Source organism: Hypomesus nipponensis, chromosome 9 (assembly GCF_054491055.1).
Source record: "Hypomesus nipponensis isolate SF chromosome 9, ASM5449105v1, whole genome shotgun sequence".
NCBI lineage: Eukaryota > Metazoa > Chordata > Actinopteri > Osmeriformes > Osmeridae > Hypomesus > Hypomesus nipponensis.
Genome location: NC_140369.1, coordinates 26,461,687 through 26,479,321, shown reverse-complemented (window position 1 = coordinate 26,479,321; position 17,635 = coordinate 26,461,687). Strand labels below are relative to the sequence as shown.

At 42.8% G+C, this 17,635-nt stretch overlaps 1 protein-coding gene across 1 annotated transcript; it reads right to left on the bottom strand.

The window, feature by feature from the left end:
• Positions 1-1,849: 1,849 nt before the first annotated feature.
• LOC146274033 (protein NLRC3-like) lies at positions 1,850-5,268 on the bottom strand. The gene is made up of 4 exons (XM_084704041.1): positions 5,005-5,268; positions 4,432-4,575; positions 2,139-3,984; positions 1,850-2,051 (listed from the first exon to the last, which is right to left on the bottom strand). Exons 1-4 carry the CDS (start codon positions 5,261-5,263, stop codon positions 1,850-1,852), a joined length of 2,451 nt encoding a protein of 816 aa, XP_084560167.1. The 5' UTR covers positions 5,264-5,268.
• Between the last annotated feature and the right edge of the window lie 12,367 nt (positions 5,269-17,635).

Sequence of the window (17,635 nt, the reverse complement as noted above, 5' to 3'; positions counted from 1 at the left end):
ATCATTGTTACTTAGCTCCAGTTGTCTCAGAATGGAGGCTGACTTCAGAGCTGAGCTCAGACAAGCACAGCCTTCCTCTGTGATGTCACAGTCTGACAGCCTGTAAAAGGTAATCATGATATGGATTACAAACACAACTTTCTTCTCAAGGTAGAACTAAAGAATATCAGTCTGATAATTTTCCTCTGAAACACCAAGACGGTTTCTTGGTTGTTTAAGTTCCCTCTATCTCAATCTGAATCCTAACAAACTATAGTATGTCAGAAATTGTACATCCAGTTAAATAGTAGTACAATATACTAAGAATGTATTACATACTGCATCCAATAGAAGGTCTGTCAGTATCCAAGGCAGCACACTTTTCTGGCTATTTCTGATACAAAACCCTTGATGCAGGGACAGTGGTGTTGACCACAGGGACAGATACAAAACATACTGCCCAAGCTATCATACCATAATATAATGAAGTACTATGTCTTAAATAGATGCCTGTCCCACCCTGATCTGTTTCACCCATCTCATGTTTGTCTCCACCCCCTCCAGGTGTCTCCCATCTTCCTTCCTATCCTCATTTATCCCTGTGTTTTCTGTTTGGGGTCAGTTCTTCTTGTTTGTCAAGCCTACAGTACCAGCATGTTTTTCTCTACCTCCTTTAGTCTTTTCAACCTCTTCTTAGTTCCCCTGGCAGTGTTGTAGTACTTGAGACCGGTGTCACAACTAGGGGAATATCACTACATTGCCTGTGCATTGTTTAATTTATTTGTTAATATCATAACTGTTATTGGATGTAAAACGTCAAGATTCAAATGCAACCAATAATTTGACTCCTTTCTAATTTGACATTACTCATCACCTCTTCTTGCACCCCAAAAGGGAATGAGGAAGATTAGTTGCTGTCTGAAGATGTTGGCCAAATCAGCTATAATTACATGTGGTTACCTGAACCACAAAGAGTTTACAATAACGTCCAAAAGAAAACACACCATGTGTAATTATGAGACGCTCACTGATGAGGCTGGGACTAGGCCTACATAAAACCTTTATCAGCATTTAGAAAGAAAACATAAAAAAACGTTTGCAATCTGCCTCTGTACCAAAACTCTTCAGAAATCTCTTCCCCCATTACACATAGAGATTTAGGAAATATTAGCTATGTAACATGCTGTATGTTTCAGGGCGTTAGTTTCAGTTGCTTGCCAGATTTTGTTTGTGATAACGAGCCAGGCAACATAAAGCTTGTATTCTTCAACATAAAGAATATAAAGTTATGTTACAGCAACGTTAACTCATGTCCGCTCAGCTGTCTCCCAACTTAATGTTACGTAAGTTAAACACTGTGGTACCGCGCTCCTTCCTTCAGAGAGAGATGTGAAAGCAGAGACTGAGTACTAATGTGCCTCTAAGAAAAGAACAAATATTACAATAATATTTAAAAAGCAGCATTGCCTGGCCAAGCACACTGCACTACTTTAAGAGTGCTAATTACTGTTACAGATCAAATCTAACTTTGTAACTAGTCAAACCCTACTGCTTGTGTGTTTTAAGTGGTCTGGTCTGGTCTTGGTCTTAGTTTTGACCCGGTCTCGACCCCTCAAAGTCTTGGTCTTGTCTCGGTCTTGATAGACCTTGGTCTGGGTTTAGGTGGTCTTGACTACAACACTGTCCCCTGGTCCTGACCTCCTGCCTGGCCTGACTCTGAACCTGCCTGCTGCCCTGTACCTGAATGACTCTGCCTTGTGGATTACGACCCTTGACTGCCCTGACTATTCATTGGCCGGCCCCCTTGTACCTTTAATAGACCACAAACTCACAACCAGTGTGTGATTCAGTGCATGGTGTGAGATTGTAACTATAGTTGTGTCATGTTGAACATGAATACAGACCTCAGTGTCTCCAGCTTGCAGAGTGGATTCCCCAGTCCAGCAGAGAGCAGCTTCATGCCTGAATCCCCCAGGTTGTTGTTACTCAAGTCCAGCTCTGTCAGATCTGAGGAGGGGAGAGCTGAGGCCAGCGCTTCACAGCACCGTTCTGAGAGGTTACAGTCATTCAGCCTACATGACATAAGGAGAACATGAGACATCATCAGAGTCATGTTTATCATACAATCAGGAAATATAATATCTAACCCTTATACATACAGAGCAGTTTTGGAGTCTTTGACCACTGGCAGCAGCCTCAGAAGACCTTCCTCTGATCTGGAGTATATCTTCAGGTCAAACACATCGATCTTCTCTTCTGAAGTCTGCAACACGAAGACCAGAGCTGACCACTGTGTAGATGAGAGCTTCTTCTCACTGGAGAGACTTCCTGAGCTCAGGTAGTGTTGGATCTCCTCCACCAGAGAATGGTCATTCAGTTCATTCAGACAGTGGAACAGATTCATGCATCTCTCTGCAGAGGGATCCTCTCTGATCTTCTCCTTGATGTACTTGACTGTTTTCTCATGGCTCTGTGTGTTGCTTCTTGTCTGAGTCAGTAGGCCTCGTAAGTCAGTCTGGTTGGACTCCATTGAGAGGCCCAGGAGGAAGCGGAGGAAAAGGTCCAGCTGTCCATTCTTACTCTGCAAGGCCTTGTCCACAGCACTCTTGTAGAATCGGACTTCTGGTTTCTCTCTGAAAGGAGCCAACAGTTTGTTGAAGCGGGAAGCTGATGTAGTCTCAGACATCAGATTCTCATCATTGTTGATAAATGAGAGAAACACAAACACGGCAGCCAGAAACTCCTGAAAGCTCAGATGGACAAAGCAGAACACCTTCTCCTGGAAGGCTTTACCATCCTCTCTGAAGATCTGTGTGAACACTCCTGAGTGCACTGAGGCATCACAGACATCAATGCCACACTCTGTCAGGTCTTTCTCATAGAAAATCAGGTTGCCTTTCTCCAGCTGGTGGAAGGCCAGTTTTCCCAGTGACTGAATACTCTGAATGCTCTCTTCATCCCAGTGTGGATCGGTCTCAGTTTTCTCATGGTACTTCACCTTCTTCTGTTTGGTCTGTAACACCAGGAAGGCTGTGTACATCTCAGTCAGGGTCTTGGGAATCTTCTCTTTCTTCTCTTTTGTCAGCATGTGCTCTAGGACGGTCACACACATTAGGGAGAAGACTGGTATGTGGCACATGATGTAGAGAGTTCTTGATGCCTTGATGTGTGAGATGATTTTCCCGGCCAGGATCTCATCACTGCATTTTTTCCTGATGTACTCATCCTTCTGTGGGTCATTGAACCCTCGTACTTCTGTCACCAGGTCAACACACTCAGAAGGGATCTGATCGGCTGCTGCAGGTCGAGTGGTGATCCAGAGGAGAGCAGAAGGAAGCAGATCTTTCATGATCAGGTTTGTCAGCAGCACATCTATGGTCTTTGGCTCTGTGACATCATCACAGCTCTCGTACTTCTTGAAGTTGAGGGGCATCTGGAACTCATCAAGACCATCCAAGATAAATAGAACTTTCAATTTTGTCTTGTTTTCTTGTTTCTTGGTGAAAATGGCAGCAAGAAACTCTTTCTCCATTTCTTTGAAGCATTTTTTTATTACACCCATCAAGGTGTGCTTCTCTTTCTTCAACAAATTCAGCTGTCGAAAAGGCAGTGGGAAAATGAAATCAATGTCTTGGTTTTGATTGTCGTTTGCCCAGTCCAGAGCGAACTTCTGTGAACATATTGTTTTGCCAATTCCAGCGATTCCCTTTGTCAGAACTCTTCTGATATGTTTGTTTGGTTTAGATGGGTGTTTAAATATGTTGTTAATTGTAATTGGTTTCTCTGACCCTCTAATCTTCCTGTATTCTCCCTCAATCTGTCGCACTTCATGTTGGTCATTGACCTCTCCACCTCCAGCCTCTGTGATGTAGAGCTCTGTGTAGATACTGTCCAGGGAGATTTTCTCACCATGCTGTTTCATCCCATCAACTATTTCTTCATACTTAGACTTGAGTTGTTCTTGATGTTTGAGTTTGTTGTGTTTGATGTTTTCTGCATATTCATCTACAGAAAAAACATCCACATGTGAACTCAAACGTTTAAACATTTGTGATTCATTTATATCATTCAAATACAGATATCCCAATTTGAAAGTGAATTAGCAGCCTAATGTTATAGCCTCTTCATTACTAGACACAAATTAATTGGGGAAAAGTTCATTCATATTTTGTATGGTGTTTTTATGATTGATGATGATTGTAATTATTGGTAATGTAATGCCCTTTATTCTATCCATCATTCAGCTCTCTGCTTTCTAAATGACAAATATATATCAGCAGATAATAATCAGTAAAATTATTTACTGTGCTTTGAGAATTCAATGTATTATTCAACCCTCTACCTTCTAAATTATCTACAGAAAATTTACCAGTACAGTAAAATTACTATTTTATCATGATCACTTCTTATGTACCATGACAGTCTATTTGATCATGATCATTTCTTACGTACCATGACAGTCTATTTGCTCTGAGGGGTTTCCACCAGGAGCAGCAGCATGGCCTCCAGTCTCAGTGGTGTTGGAGGAACCCTGGACTTCCTGAGGAAGACAGGAAGTTGAAGTGTTCCCACCAGCCTCCTCAGCACCACTGACACCTGTGAGGAGAGAGAAGACAGGAAGAGTCAGGCCTGCACTGTCTCATCCTCTCAGGTGTTCCACTCTGTGGAGCTGTGGGTGACATGGAAGGATCATGTCCTGTGTCTGTGCTGGGTTTCCTGTCCTGTGTGGACTGGGGTTGGTGTTAGCGTGCTGGACTACCACTAATATAATGTCATCTTGTTTAGTTAAGAGAAGGGTGTCAGTCATCCTTACAGTGTCTGCAGTCCTAAGTGATTGATACACATGCAGAATAACACTGCAGACACAGAAAGGAGGGGAACATCTCCTCTACACTGCATCTCCGACAGTGAATACAACATATGTCTAGATATAACATACCACCTTATGACATTGCAGCATTATCACTGCATTGTTGTTTTTGTTTCCAATTTGGGATACAATAACAATACCCATAGAACACTTACTCATCAGCCACTTAGCAAGATTATTCTGATCCATCTTCCTCAGGATCTCCACAGTGATCTTCAGAGCTCCTTCAAGTCTGTATGTCTCCACCATCTTATCCACTGTGTCCATTTCATCAGCGTTCTCCAACTTGCTCGATGGGATGGGATTAAACCCATCCAGAACTTTATCCTGCAGGAACCATTTAAACTTCTTCCGCTCCTTTCCCTCTAGCTGCTGCAGAGTTTCCAACAGCTGCGTTTTATTACTTGTGGCCATTGTGGATCCCTAGAGAGAGTGGGTTGTGTGTTGCTTAGTAAAATAAGGGTCAACCATTTCTTAAAAACGACAAATGACAAAAGAGGTTTCTAAATTAGTATGTTAAAAGCCATGACACAAGTATTCTGCCGTGCAAAGGCAAAAGACCGTAACTTCAATTTTGTCGAAAATTATATTTTTTCATTTTCAGAACAGTTAAGGTCTGCTTTATCATGTGGCCAAATATCTTAAATGAACTCGTCTGTTTTTCAGAGAAAATAAGGTTGTTGTCTTCACCGTAACTTCCAAAAGCCTGCTTTGGCTTTAGAAAGCCAATGCAGAATGCCGTAACATCCGTTACGGTTCTTTGCCTTTGTTTTGCGGCACTCAAAAACGTTCAAATGGAGTTACGGTTTCACTTTAATAATTAATACGTAACCTAGCAACAACAAACACATCTAGCATTAGCCTAGCCTACTCGCTGGCGTTCAACACAAAACATCCCAAACATGAGTCGTTTGTAAGTATCCTTCCCTAGCAGTTAAATCAAAAACACTCTTGTCTTGTGAGTCTTGCGACAGGTAACCACGTGTATGTTACATTGGCTTATAATATACAGAGTTTATATCGTGATACGCAACTAAGTGAGCGAAGAAACGGAAGTTACTGTATTTTGCCTTGGCATGACCACTTACTATAGACTATAGTATACTACCGAAACTTCAAAATAGCGGTCAAAAGTGCAGTTTAAGATTGACATTTTCAAAAATGTCTAATTTAGACCATGTGTAATCACTAAAACATCAAACTGATATATTTCCAGTGTCCTACCTTACATTTGGCAGGACAACTACTTTGAAAGTGCAAAAACATTGAAGTCGTTTTTATCCGTTCTACACTTCGGCGAGTTACGGTCTTTTGCTTTTGTAGGGCAGTATTGTTGTTTTCTTTCAGACTCATTTTGTTTCACACTTCACAACATTTTGTTTTTGTAGTCTTGTGTGTTGGTATCTGATTGGTTTTAAATAATCTCTCTCTCTCTCTCTCTCTCTCTCTCTCTCTCTCTGTGTGTGTCGTTTTAACTGACACTTTTGACACTTTTGAAACACCTGTATTTTAGCCCAGGCGGCACCAGCAGTTATGGATCCCATGACAAAGACATTGTAGTGAGGTCAGCAAGACCACACAGAGCCAACATCTTGCCACACCTGAAGAGTGATTCAATCACATCAGACAAACCTAATCAGCCCTTGTGACACCCTCAGTATGCTGATTACCCACCAAACGCCGATGCAAAGGAACCATAGAATTGGGGGGGGACCTCCCCAATCTCAGCCCTCCTGCTAGCTTGCAAGCTTCAAAGGGGCTTCTTGAGACAACACGTCTCCAGCAACCATTTGCATCTGTTTGGCGGCAGTTGAACAAAGAACATACCTTAATCAGAACTTTTGAGGAAAGCTCTTCAGACTTCACCTTTACCACGAGAGTACAAGGTGGAGAATTATGAGAGGGATATTTGTGTCATGTTTGTTACTTTGTTTTAATGTTGTGTTCACTGAAATCTTGATTCTAGTAACTACTCCTTCTTCCTGAAAGATAACCATGTCATTCTTGGTATCTACACAAAGCTCTCATAATAAAACAATCATTCAACTATATTTTGTAACTGTACCAAGATGTCCAGAACAATATTTGAATGATCTTTTGAACCAGCCAGAGACCAGATCACACCTTTGGTAGGTGTGAAGGAAGGAGGGGGGAGTTGACAACCCAGCTTCCCCCAATCAACGTCTGACCCCAGACAGGTCCTCCCTCGAACTCTGAACTGTATAAATATCTGAGATGACCATCAATCTCGGACTCCAGCGAAACCAACCATGGCATGAACGCCATCGGGATTGGCGTTCCAAAGGACGTCTCCAAGCTTCTCCTGAGATTCAACTTTATAGTGACACTACGTTCACTACGTTCTGGACGTTTCAACAGAAGAACAAAAAACTCAATTATCATTGCGACTTGACTGAGATCCCCCATACTCAGCCACATGACCCGGCAGCGCAGCCGCGCTTTCACCTCCGATTCTTCAAATGAACCTTTGGCGCAAACCGCCCTCAACCTCATTGATCAACCCCTGATCAAACGTAACTATGGCTAACGCTCTTTCCTCCCCGACTTGGCATTGGCGTGAGCTCTGTTTATGATTTGTAAGGATGTAATCATTGACTTACCATTTCTGTCTTTCTTTAAGTTAGTCCATTTCATTCTGTTCATTGAAACCAATAACTCATATCAAACCCATAATCTAACTTGTTCATAAGATCTGTTTACCTTACTTGAATAAATTCATTGTAAAGATATTTTGACGTGCGTGTTCACTGATGTTACGATTGGCTCTACACTTAGAACGAATTCATTCCTAAAGATGAGACTGATTATTACATGTTAAATATAGGATTCCCTAATGTCCTAAACCAATATTAGGGTGGTGCCCCGAACTTTATGATAAATTAAATATTTATATTTTAACACGAGGAAACCCCGCTACAACATGACCTGTTCCTTATGAATATAATCATGACACTCATGACACTTCACACCAATGAATCCTTCAGCAGTGTACAAAGAAAAGTAGAATGGAGCAACAATAACACACTAAGCTAAACTTATCCCTATGCTGCCAGTGATAGCTGGTTCAATCTACTGTCTGGAGGTGCTCAAAATGAAATATAGAAAAATATATTTTCATTTCATTTATGATGATGACATTTTGTATTTATTCTTCAAGAAAATGTCATTTTCCTGTCAATCAGCACCCTCCCCCTCTCTATCTCCACTGTAGAGTTTAGTTTGATTCTCATCTATCTGGTTTGACCCATTTCTACATTCCAGTCCTGTGCTGCTACAGGGCTCTGTAGAAACCATGTCATGGATGAGGAAATGCAGTTTCACTTGACACTCCCAGTAGAAATTATCGGTGTTGGGTGGAGTTGTGGGTCTCATGACTTATAAGAATGATGGGTAAATACGACCTGATCTAAACATTTTTTTTTAAACCTCTGCCAGTCTGATGTCCAATCCCCCCTAATCATTCCAGAAACATGACTTGTCACCCTGTCACATGATCATCACTGTACTGTGTTCTGTACTGTAACTCTGGATGTTTGTCCTCCCTCACCTGCAGCCTACATCACTGCCCTGCCAGAACCCTCCTCTCTCTGCTCTGTCTCTGATCACCTGCCCTGCCAGAACCCTCCTCTCTCTGCCCTGTCTCTGATCACCTGCCCTGCCAGAACCCTCCTCTCTCTGCCCTGTCTCTGATCACCTGCCCTGCCAGAACCCTCCTCTCTCTGTCCTGTCTCTGATCACCTGCCCTGCCAGAACCCTCCTCTCTCTGCCCTGTCTCTGATCATGGTATTTCTCATGCTGAGGATACTCTTGCACAGTGCAAATGAAACATTCACCAATGCACAGAGGAACACATGGAACAGGTTTACACTAGATGGTGTATTGAATGAAGGTTTATGTCATCATGGGTTGTCATGGGCTAGCTATCTCTTTGACCTACAATCAAAAGCTGTTAGCACTAGCTCCCCAGTCTATAGAGGACCAAAGTAGTCTAAATAGGATATATACATTTGATAAGTTGTAAACCCTTGATTACACATGTACAGTGTTGTTGTCAAAGGTCAAAGCCTGTCTCCTCCCCTGGCCACTGTTAACTGATAACACAGCACATCCTCTTCCTGTCAATCAACACAGGTGGGAGGTCCTTAAGCTCTGACTGTTTAGACAGTGTTGCTAACACAGGTTAGCCTCTGATCACATTTACAGACACACCAGACACCTCTTAGTGCTCTACGGCCCACCGTCATTATGCTGCTTGCTAAAGCTGCTCATGTCTGCATGGCCAGAAGTTAGTTCTTTGTGAGATGAGACTTGGAAATGTCTGAGACACTAGTGTAGGTCAGAGGTCACCATGTTGCCATTTCTATGAACCATCTAAAGAATAAACAAACGCTATCTAGCACCATGAATGCTGCATCTTCTGGCTGTGCTTACGAAGGCTGTGTTGATGTCACCCCCTGATGTTCCTTGTGAGGGTGAAACCTCCCATATTGTGATACTATTTAACTGCCCTTCATTCCTGTATTCATGGTCCAGTCCTCTGAGATGCTCAGCTTGAGTGTATCAGACAACTGCACCAAACTGATCTGGAATAAATGTTTGATTTTGTCTTTAATTTGTACAGCAGTTGGGTAAGATAAGAGACTTCCTCAGTACTCATAGCTCCACTTTCCCCCTGAAGTTCAGCCTCCTGGGTCCAGATGTATGACTGCAACTCGCCGCTCGCCTGTCTGCCAGCATGCACAACCCGCCCTCTCCAGAAGATTCAGAACACGACAGCCCATCTGGTCTTCAATCTACCCAGACGCTCCCATGTTACCCCGCTCCTCATCTCCCTCCACAGTCTTCCCATCACGGCCGGATTCAAGAATCAGATTCAAGACCCTGGTACTGACCTTCCAAGTGGTGAACGGGACTGCCCCCAACTACATCAAGTCTATGCTCCAGCCTTACACCCCCACCCGCCACCTACAGTCTTCTTCAGACAACCGCCTGGTGGTCCCACCGCTAAAGACTGCCCGGTCCCAACACAAGCTCTTCTCCTGCCTGGCCCCCCAATGGTGGAACCAGCTCCCCACCTCCATCAGGGACACTGACTGTCTCCCCACCTTCAAGAAAAGGCTCAAGACGCACTTGTTCCGGGAGTACAACGGCACTTAAGAATTATTGTCTGGACCTGATGTTTCCTCGAGGATCAGGACCAGGATTTTTCCACATGTAAAGCCTTGCACTTTTCGAGGTTCATGTTGTTTAATTGTATCTTGTTCAACTACATGCTCTTATGGTTCTTGCCTTTGGGACTTATTTAGTTTTCACAATGTATGCTTCATGTTTTGGTTACCCGCAATGTTTGGGGCTATCTCGTTGCTATGATCAGTGACCTTTGCACTTTTGTAAAGCTCTCTTTTGGAAGTCGCTTTGGATAAAAGCGTCTGCTAAATGCATAAATGTAAATGTAAATTAAGCTTTGAAATTGTGAGAAAATCGTGAAGCTCCGCCCCCTCGAATGTATTGAATTTAGCAACAACAACGAGCTAAATCAATTGCAGATGTCAGAACAGACCTACATGCAGTCTATGAGTGTTTTATGTCATTACTTTGTCTTTGCATCCTACCAGCTGAGTAACAGAATGCAGGTTGGCTTTTTGCTGCCTATACAAAACCTGAGCTGAAAAACGGTTGTTCAACGGTCTACCTCCAAGTTTCAGTGCCACAATGTTTTCACCCTTTGCACAAGCTTTTAGCTACTCCTTTCACACGTATATAATGTACTGAGAAGCAAATCATGGAATTAGCTTTACAGCATCTTTAACACATTATCACTTTCAACAACATTAACTCAAGAGACCTAATGAACCGTGTAATCTTATCTAAACAGCTTTACTGCCTTCTCTGAAACTGCTCTCTCTGTCATCACATGTTCTGTAATAACACCCAGTCCAGTAGACATCTGTACTGTGTAGACAATGATTAACAGGAAAGACCAAGACGACATCAGATGCACCTTATTATTTTTTTGCTGGATTTTTACACACAGTAAACACACACCTTAAAACTATGATATGAACTGAACTATGAACTAGTTCAGAATTTAAATGGTGAACTATGAACGTGAACAATTCATGTTTACTTGTATGAACTGAACTTTGAACGAGTTCATGAGAGGTATGAACGTGCACAACACTGCAGATGATCTTATGAGAAGGTAAGACAGGACCTAGGAAGAACCAGTACTCCCCACAGGGAAAGTTAAGTAATAAGGAAACTATTGACGGGTTACTGAAGGCTGGTGTCCCGGTACACTGTAGCACATGTAACACGAGAGATGGAGAGAGTAATGGACAGAGACAGAGGGAGAGAGAGAGGCAGGTGTGTGTAGTGTGTGTATCATGCAGAGAGAGAGAGAGACAGAGGGAGAGCTGGTGTGTTTGAGACGGATGAGTAGATTAAATAAGAGTCAGAAAGTCAGGAAGGGAGGGACTGTCAGAGCTGCTGGTAGAGGTGTTCATACTGGGGAAACATCACCAAGTCTAACTCTGCTATATCAACATTGGATTAGATTCTATTATTTAACACATTATCACTTTCAACAACTTAACCTCAAGAGACCTAATGAACAGTGTAATCTTATCTAAAGCAGCTTTACTGCCTTCTCTGAAACTGCTCTCTCTGTCGTCACATGTTCTGTAATAACACCCAGTCCAGTAGACATCTGTACTTTAGACAATGATTAACAGGAAAGACCAAGGATCTGTATTGTGCTTTTGTACTCAAAATCACCTTCAGTACCATGAAAAACTAACTACTGAGTACTGACAAACAAATATTACCATTAAACCCATTAAAATCCTTCACTCTCTACTAGATACAGTTATTCATGTGAGCGTCCAACCAAATGTTCCAACGTTTCAGCTGTGTCTCTTGACCACACCCTGGTCCTCCATGTAAAAGGATTGTAGGTCTGAGCGTTCAACTAGAATCATCCTCACTTCCTGCCTGACCTGAACATGGTCCCTGGAGGGACTTACCTCTGCTTTCTCCTGGTCTGAATTCACAAACACAACGTCAAGTCAAGCAGGCATTGTCGTTCGCGCTGAAGAAGAAATCTGTTCATGCTGTTTGTGCTGCTCCTTCAAAAGGAGTGACTCTGTACAAAAGGTTCAGTAACAGATCAAAGTCTGGTCATATAGACGCCATCATTCATTATAGTAAAACGTACACTGAACAGTAAAATAAAACAGGTCAGAGTCCAGTGATATAGAGCCCATCATGAGAGCTGTTAACCCTTCAGCTAGGAGGGCCCTGGGTGTACTGTCACATCAGAACATCAGACACAAGTGAAGTTACAGACCTACAACTAGCTGAAGAAAGACAATATCCCTGAGACAAGATTTTTTTTATAGATGTAGAGTTGTTGGTCTGGATATCTACAGGACTTCAGGTCCCAGAATCCACCTCTCCACTGCCCTTGTTACCTGAGATCACAGTGACTTCACAATGCCCTGGTGGAAACACACTCTAGAATGTTGAATCATTAACAGCATAAACATCTAAAGCAGATTATTACACTCTGACCAGAAGTTCTGCTCTCCTGTATTAACCCTGCCCTATCTCCCCTGTCCCCTATAGACCTGCTGTACCTGGACTGACCCTCACCTGTGTGGAAGAAATTGCGATTTCCTGTGTGCTTACATTATTCACTAATCAATAGAACTAGTCATTGGATACTAGTTAGTATGTTCTCATGTAAGCTTGCTATTAATAAGAGTAGATTGTGTCTATGTGTCAGGGTTAATAGATGTTCGGGGTCAGGAGAAAGTACTGGCTAAATGTTCCTTGTTATGGCTACAAGGAGAGCTCCAACTATGATCTCTCTAGGCTGAGTGGTCATGTGTTGGGAGCTGTGAATCTTTTTCTCTGAGACTGTTGTAACGTCATTACTGCCTGACTGTCACTATCTATGTTTACATTCTTGTGCCCTATAAAAGATGGTCCTCCAGCCTTCAGGGCTGAGAGAGACATGATTGAGACCTAAGCCTGGTGTTGTGTTGTCATTTATGGTCAGAGGTCCGATTTTCTCTCCCAATCTGCAGATTGATAATACTTATTGAAATCCAGAACTCAACTGAACTTAGTCACTCCGTTTATGAAGAGACGGACAAAAAACTTTCTTCATCAATTGGCGTTGTCGAGCAGCAGGATTGCAGAACCAGATCCAGGAGAGACCCACGGCGGCACCAGTATAAAGCAGAACCCGTGACGCGCAAAAACCAAAAAGGTAAGGGGATCCTTTAAAAAAAAAAAAAACCCATTCACGGACTGCTTTGTGCTTGGTGCGCCTGCTGTCCCTCTGTGATACTGGTAACGTAAACAATTTAAGAACCTTTTATTGTGACGTTCAGTTGGGAGCCTGGTCTTAGCAGAGCAGAGTCTGCTAGGCCTCAACAGGAGGAAGATAATAGAACGTTTTAGTTTAGGTAGAGTTTGGTTTAGTAAATTTGGGTCATTGTTTGACTTGCTATTTTTACTTTGTCTTGGTCAGAGTTGGCAAACTCTGATAGCGTACAAGAACCCTGGTCGCGGGAAGTATTGAATGTGAATCTGATCTGTTAACGGAGAATACGGACCATATACTCTTGATCTGAGGTAAAGGATCTGTTAACAGAGAGTTATGGTTTTACAGATACAGACCAGGGGTGAACCAAACAAGGAAATGTTATTTTCTATGCATGTTAAAAAAAATTCTCTTTTGAACAGAGATCTTATTGGGATTTTATTTTGTTTGAATTGTAACTGTATTAAGTGTTGTTCTTCCTTTAGACCAAGCACAGTAGGTGGGCGGTCATAATGTGTTAGGGTCAAAGGCTTTATGCGAGAGACCGACTTTTAATGGTAAAGTGGGTTTTAAACAAGTTAGGGATACTTTGTCAATGTAAAAGGGACAGTTAGGAGGTTAACTGACAATCTTGGCACTTAATGATCAGCGAGGGACACAATCAAACACTAAGGGAAATATAGACTGGCAGTTATATGATTTAACTCGTCTTTTTTTAAGCACAAAATTGTGGTTATTTTGTTACTCATGAGGTAACGGAGTTTTGGAAATTAGTGTATGCGCGTTCCCAAAGAGTCGGGTCTTTGTATGCGCGTCCCATGATCGAGCGCCGGAAGGCGAGGATACTTTGGCTTGAAAAGGCCATATTTGTAGTTCACCACCACCACACTTCTTGTAGTTTATTCTTAAGAGTTTGTGTGACTGTTCTAAAGTGCTGTCTGATTATTGCTGCAGTAAATCAATTAAGTTGGTTTCATACCGTTATGAGATTCGTTACAGATAGCCTACATTGTAATTCAGTATGGGTAATCTAGCGTCCAATACGAAAGCAATAGAGACGTTGTTACCTGAGAATAGTCGGTATATGTTTGATTTACATGGAATTCAAGCAGTGTCAAGCAGTGTCAAGCGTTGAGAAATGGCATGCATGGACTAATCATGACCCGACACATTGTTTTCCGTTGGAGGGAACATTTGACGTAAAAGTATTGGAGAGCTTAAAAGTGGTTTTGCAAGACAAGGAAACAAGTCGGATGACTAAACAATTTGTCAACTGGCCAATGTTTATGATATGGTTAACTGAAGCTACGAGACGACGTGGAGTTGGCTATCTTGAGAAAATACGGTCCGAACAAGCTAAAACTGATTCTGATAGAGAAGCTAGGAAAGAGTTGGAACGTTTCGAGCGAGACAAACAAGAGACTGCTAGAATCGAGCTAGAGCACTTTGAGAAACAGAAGGTGCGGGAGTCATTGTTAAAACGTGATCAGACTGAACAATTTCAGAGAGTGAGGGAACTCGAGACATTGCTTGAACATGCTAACATGGAGTTGCGTGAACAGACTAGTGCGAAAACAAATTGTGAGAAGTCAGTAGTCGTGAAAAAGGCTGAAGGTAGCGCAAATTCCCTAGGAAAACCACTACCTAAGATTTGTAGCTTATTTACCGAAGATGAAGATGATGTTGTTGCTATGACTGTGGCTATGCAAAGGAGAGCCAGAGACAGGGAAAATGCATTGTTAGGTGAAGCATCGGGTCAGGAGCAGCCAGCACAGAAACTACCAGAAAAGGTTGAAGGGTTACTTGGTGCTACAAGCACCACAGATGTGATTGATCCGGTAGGCCTAACTAAAGATGAACTAGCCCTGCTGACGAAATTGAGACAGTTGAGCAGCGACCCACGGCGAGAAACAGAGAGGGCAATCTCTAGAGGTCGGGGTTTCCAATCAGCTCGGGGTTCACGTAACTCAAGCAAAGAAAGAGAGCCCCATACATATCAAACACGCAAGACATGTAACACTGACCAGTTAGACCCTCCAGTGCCCATGTACCCTATGCAAGCTTATCCAGGTCCTGATGCATTACAGCCTGTGTACCTTTATCGCCCGTGGTCAGTGACTGAGCTGAGGGAGTTAGGTAAGGGTTTCCCTGACATAAGAGAAGACCCAGCAAAATTTATTAGAGAGCTGCAAATAACTATCAATGCACACAGACCTACTTTTCTAGATTTGAATCAATTGTTAGAGGTAGCACTCCAGCCTGGAGTGTTGAGAAAACTGAAAGCATTGATTCCTGATGAGGATAACGCAGAACTAGTTTGGCCTGCACCAAACGCTGAACTTGAAAATGCACCATATGAAGCACTTAAACGCCGTTTGATAGCTGTAATACCAAAAATGGGAGTTGGTGTTCTGGACTGGAACAAAGTGTATGATTGTAAACAGAGGAAAGACGAGGAACCTACAGACTACCTAGAAAGGCTTACTAAGATATTTGACAAACACTCTGGGTTTACTGCGGCCGCTTCCCCTGTGCCACTTTGTCATGTGTTCATGTGTGGTTTGCTCCCTGAACTCCAGGTAGAAGTTAAGAAACAAGTTCTGCATTGGGAGAACAAAACAGTTGATATGATTATGGATTATGCAAAGCATAATTTTACATTAATGCAAGCAAATGCAGGAAAGAAAGTTGAGAAACCAATGGCTTTGCAAATAAGCTCTTTAGAACAACAGGAAAAATGATTCAAGGGTAAAGGTAAAGGTAAAGGAAAAGGGAGAAACTCGAAGGGGGGGAGACAGACAGATTAAATGGGCAAGGATGTTTGTCGACGCTGCGGGAAGAAAGGTTACTGGGCCCACCAGTGCCCTGAGACGTATGCGCAGTTTGGTAAAAAGACCCAGCATTCGTATGGGATCCAGTCCCCTCCTAACCAACAGTATCGCCTTGAGTACAATGGGTTTTCACAGCCCCAGAATCACCACCCCCAACAGAGACAGTTGACTTGGCCTGATACTGAGCCGTTCGAGCCGCCGCAAGGTCAGAGACAACAACAACAATAGGGAGGCCTAGGACTCGAAACACAACATGTATGCCGGTAGTAACTGTGTCTAGTGATAATGAACCTATGATTACGTTGAAGGTGGAAGGCAGAGACCTTCCTTTTCTGATAGACACAGGAGCAACTAGATCTGTTATTGCAGCACAAAACTATCCAAATTTTCCAAAATCAAGACAGACAGTCAATGCAGTGGGGGTATCTGGGATTCCTGTTCAAACAGTGGTTAGCAAGCCGTTAAGAGTTGATATTGGTCCATTGAGTGATGAGCATGCGTTTCTTTTAACTACGGGGTGTGAAGTAAATCTTTTGGAAAGGGATTTGTTGTGCAAACTGAATTGTGACATTAAATGCACTACTGATGGAGTGTTCTTATCTATTCCTCAGGAAAAGGAACACTTGGCCTATCACATTCTGTATTCCCACACAGATCCATTGGTGGACTGCAGAGATTGTTCAGAGCGTTCCACCACGGATGCAGCCTTATTAGCAGCAGTGCCCGAGCAGTTATGGGCTGAGCATGCAAATGATGTAGGACGCATTAAGAACGCTATCCCAGTAGTTATCACTGTAGATCCCAAAAAACCTTTGCTGAACAAACCACAGTATCCTATCAGTAAGGACGCAGAAAAGGGAATTGAGCCAGTAATTGCATCATTGTTAGCACAAGGAATCATTGTATGTTGTAAGAGCAAATGTAATACCCCAATTTACCCTTTGAAGAAGGCCAGTAAAAACACTTGGAGGTTTATTATGGATTTGCGAGCAGTCAACGCATGTGTTATCCCAACACATCCTGTCGTGCCTAACCCTGTTACAATAATCAGCTGCATTCCAGCTGACACAACTCATTACTCAGTAATTGACTTATGTTGTGCCTTTTTCTCTGTTCCCATTGCAGAAGAGAGCCATTATCTGTTTGCATTCACGTTTTGCCAGGTCCAGTATAAGTTTGCAGTTCTGCCACAGGGGTACACCGAATCACCTACGTTGTTTAGTCAAGCCTTACGAGAGGACCTCCAGGATGTCACCTTAGCAGCCGGCTCTACTCTGGTGCAGTATATTGATGACCTTTTGATATGTTCTAAGAACCTTGCCTCCTGCCAACAGGACACTATTGCTGTGCTACAGGCACTGGCTGAGAAGGGCCACAAGGCCTCAAAGGCAAAACTGCAGTTATGGTCCGAGGAGGTCAAGTATCTGGGCCATACACTCAAAGGTACAGAGCGGCTATTGACTCCTGATAGAGTGGAGGCCATCCGGTTGATACCGAAGCCTAGAACAGCAAAACAACTAAAGTCTTTTCTAGGTTCAGCGGGGTATTGTCGTCAATGGATCCTTGATTATGCTTTGTTGGCTAGACCTCTCCTTGATTTAA

What these genes read in the sequence shown, in the direction of transcription:
- LOC146274033 (XM_084704041.1), bottom strand. Translation starts at nt 5,263, where the DNA reads ATGGCCACAAGTAATAAAACGCAGCTGTTGGAAACTCTGCAGCAGCTA. An exon ending in TCTTGCTAAGTGGCTGATGA is followed by an intron (nt 4,576 to 5,004) that starts GTAAGTGTTCTA and finishes CTCTCCTCACAG; the next exon opens with GTGTCAGTGGTGCTGAGGAG. An exon ending in AAAGACTCCAAAACTGCTCT is followed by an intron (nt 2,052 to 2,138) that starts GTATGTATAAGG and finishes TATGTCATGTAG; the next exon opens with GCTGAATGACTGTAACCTCT.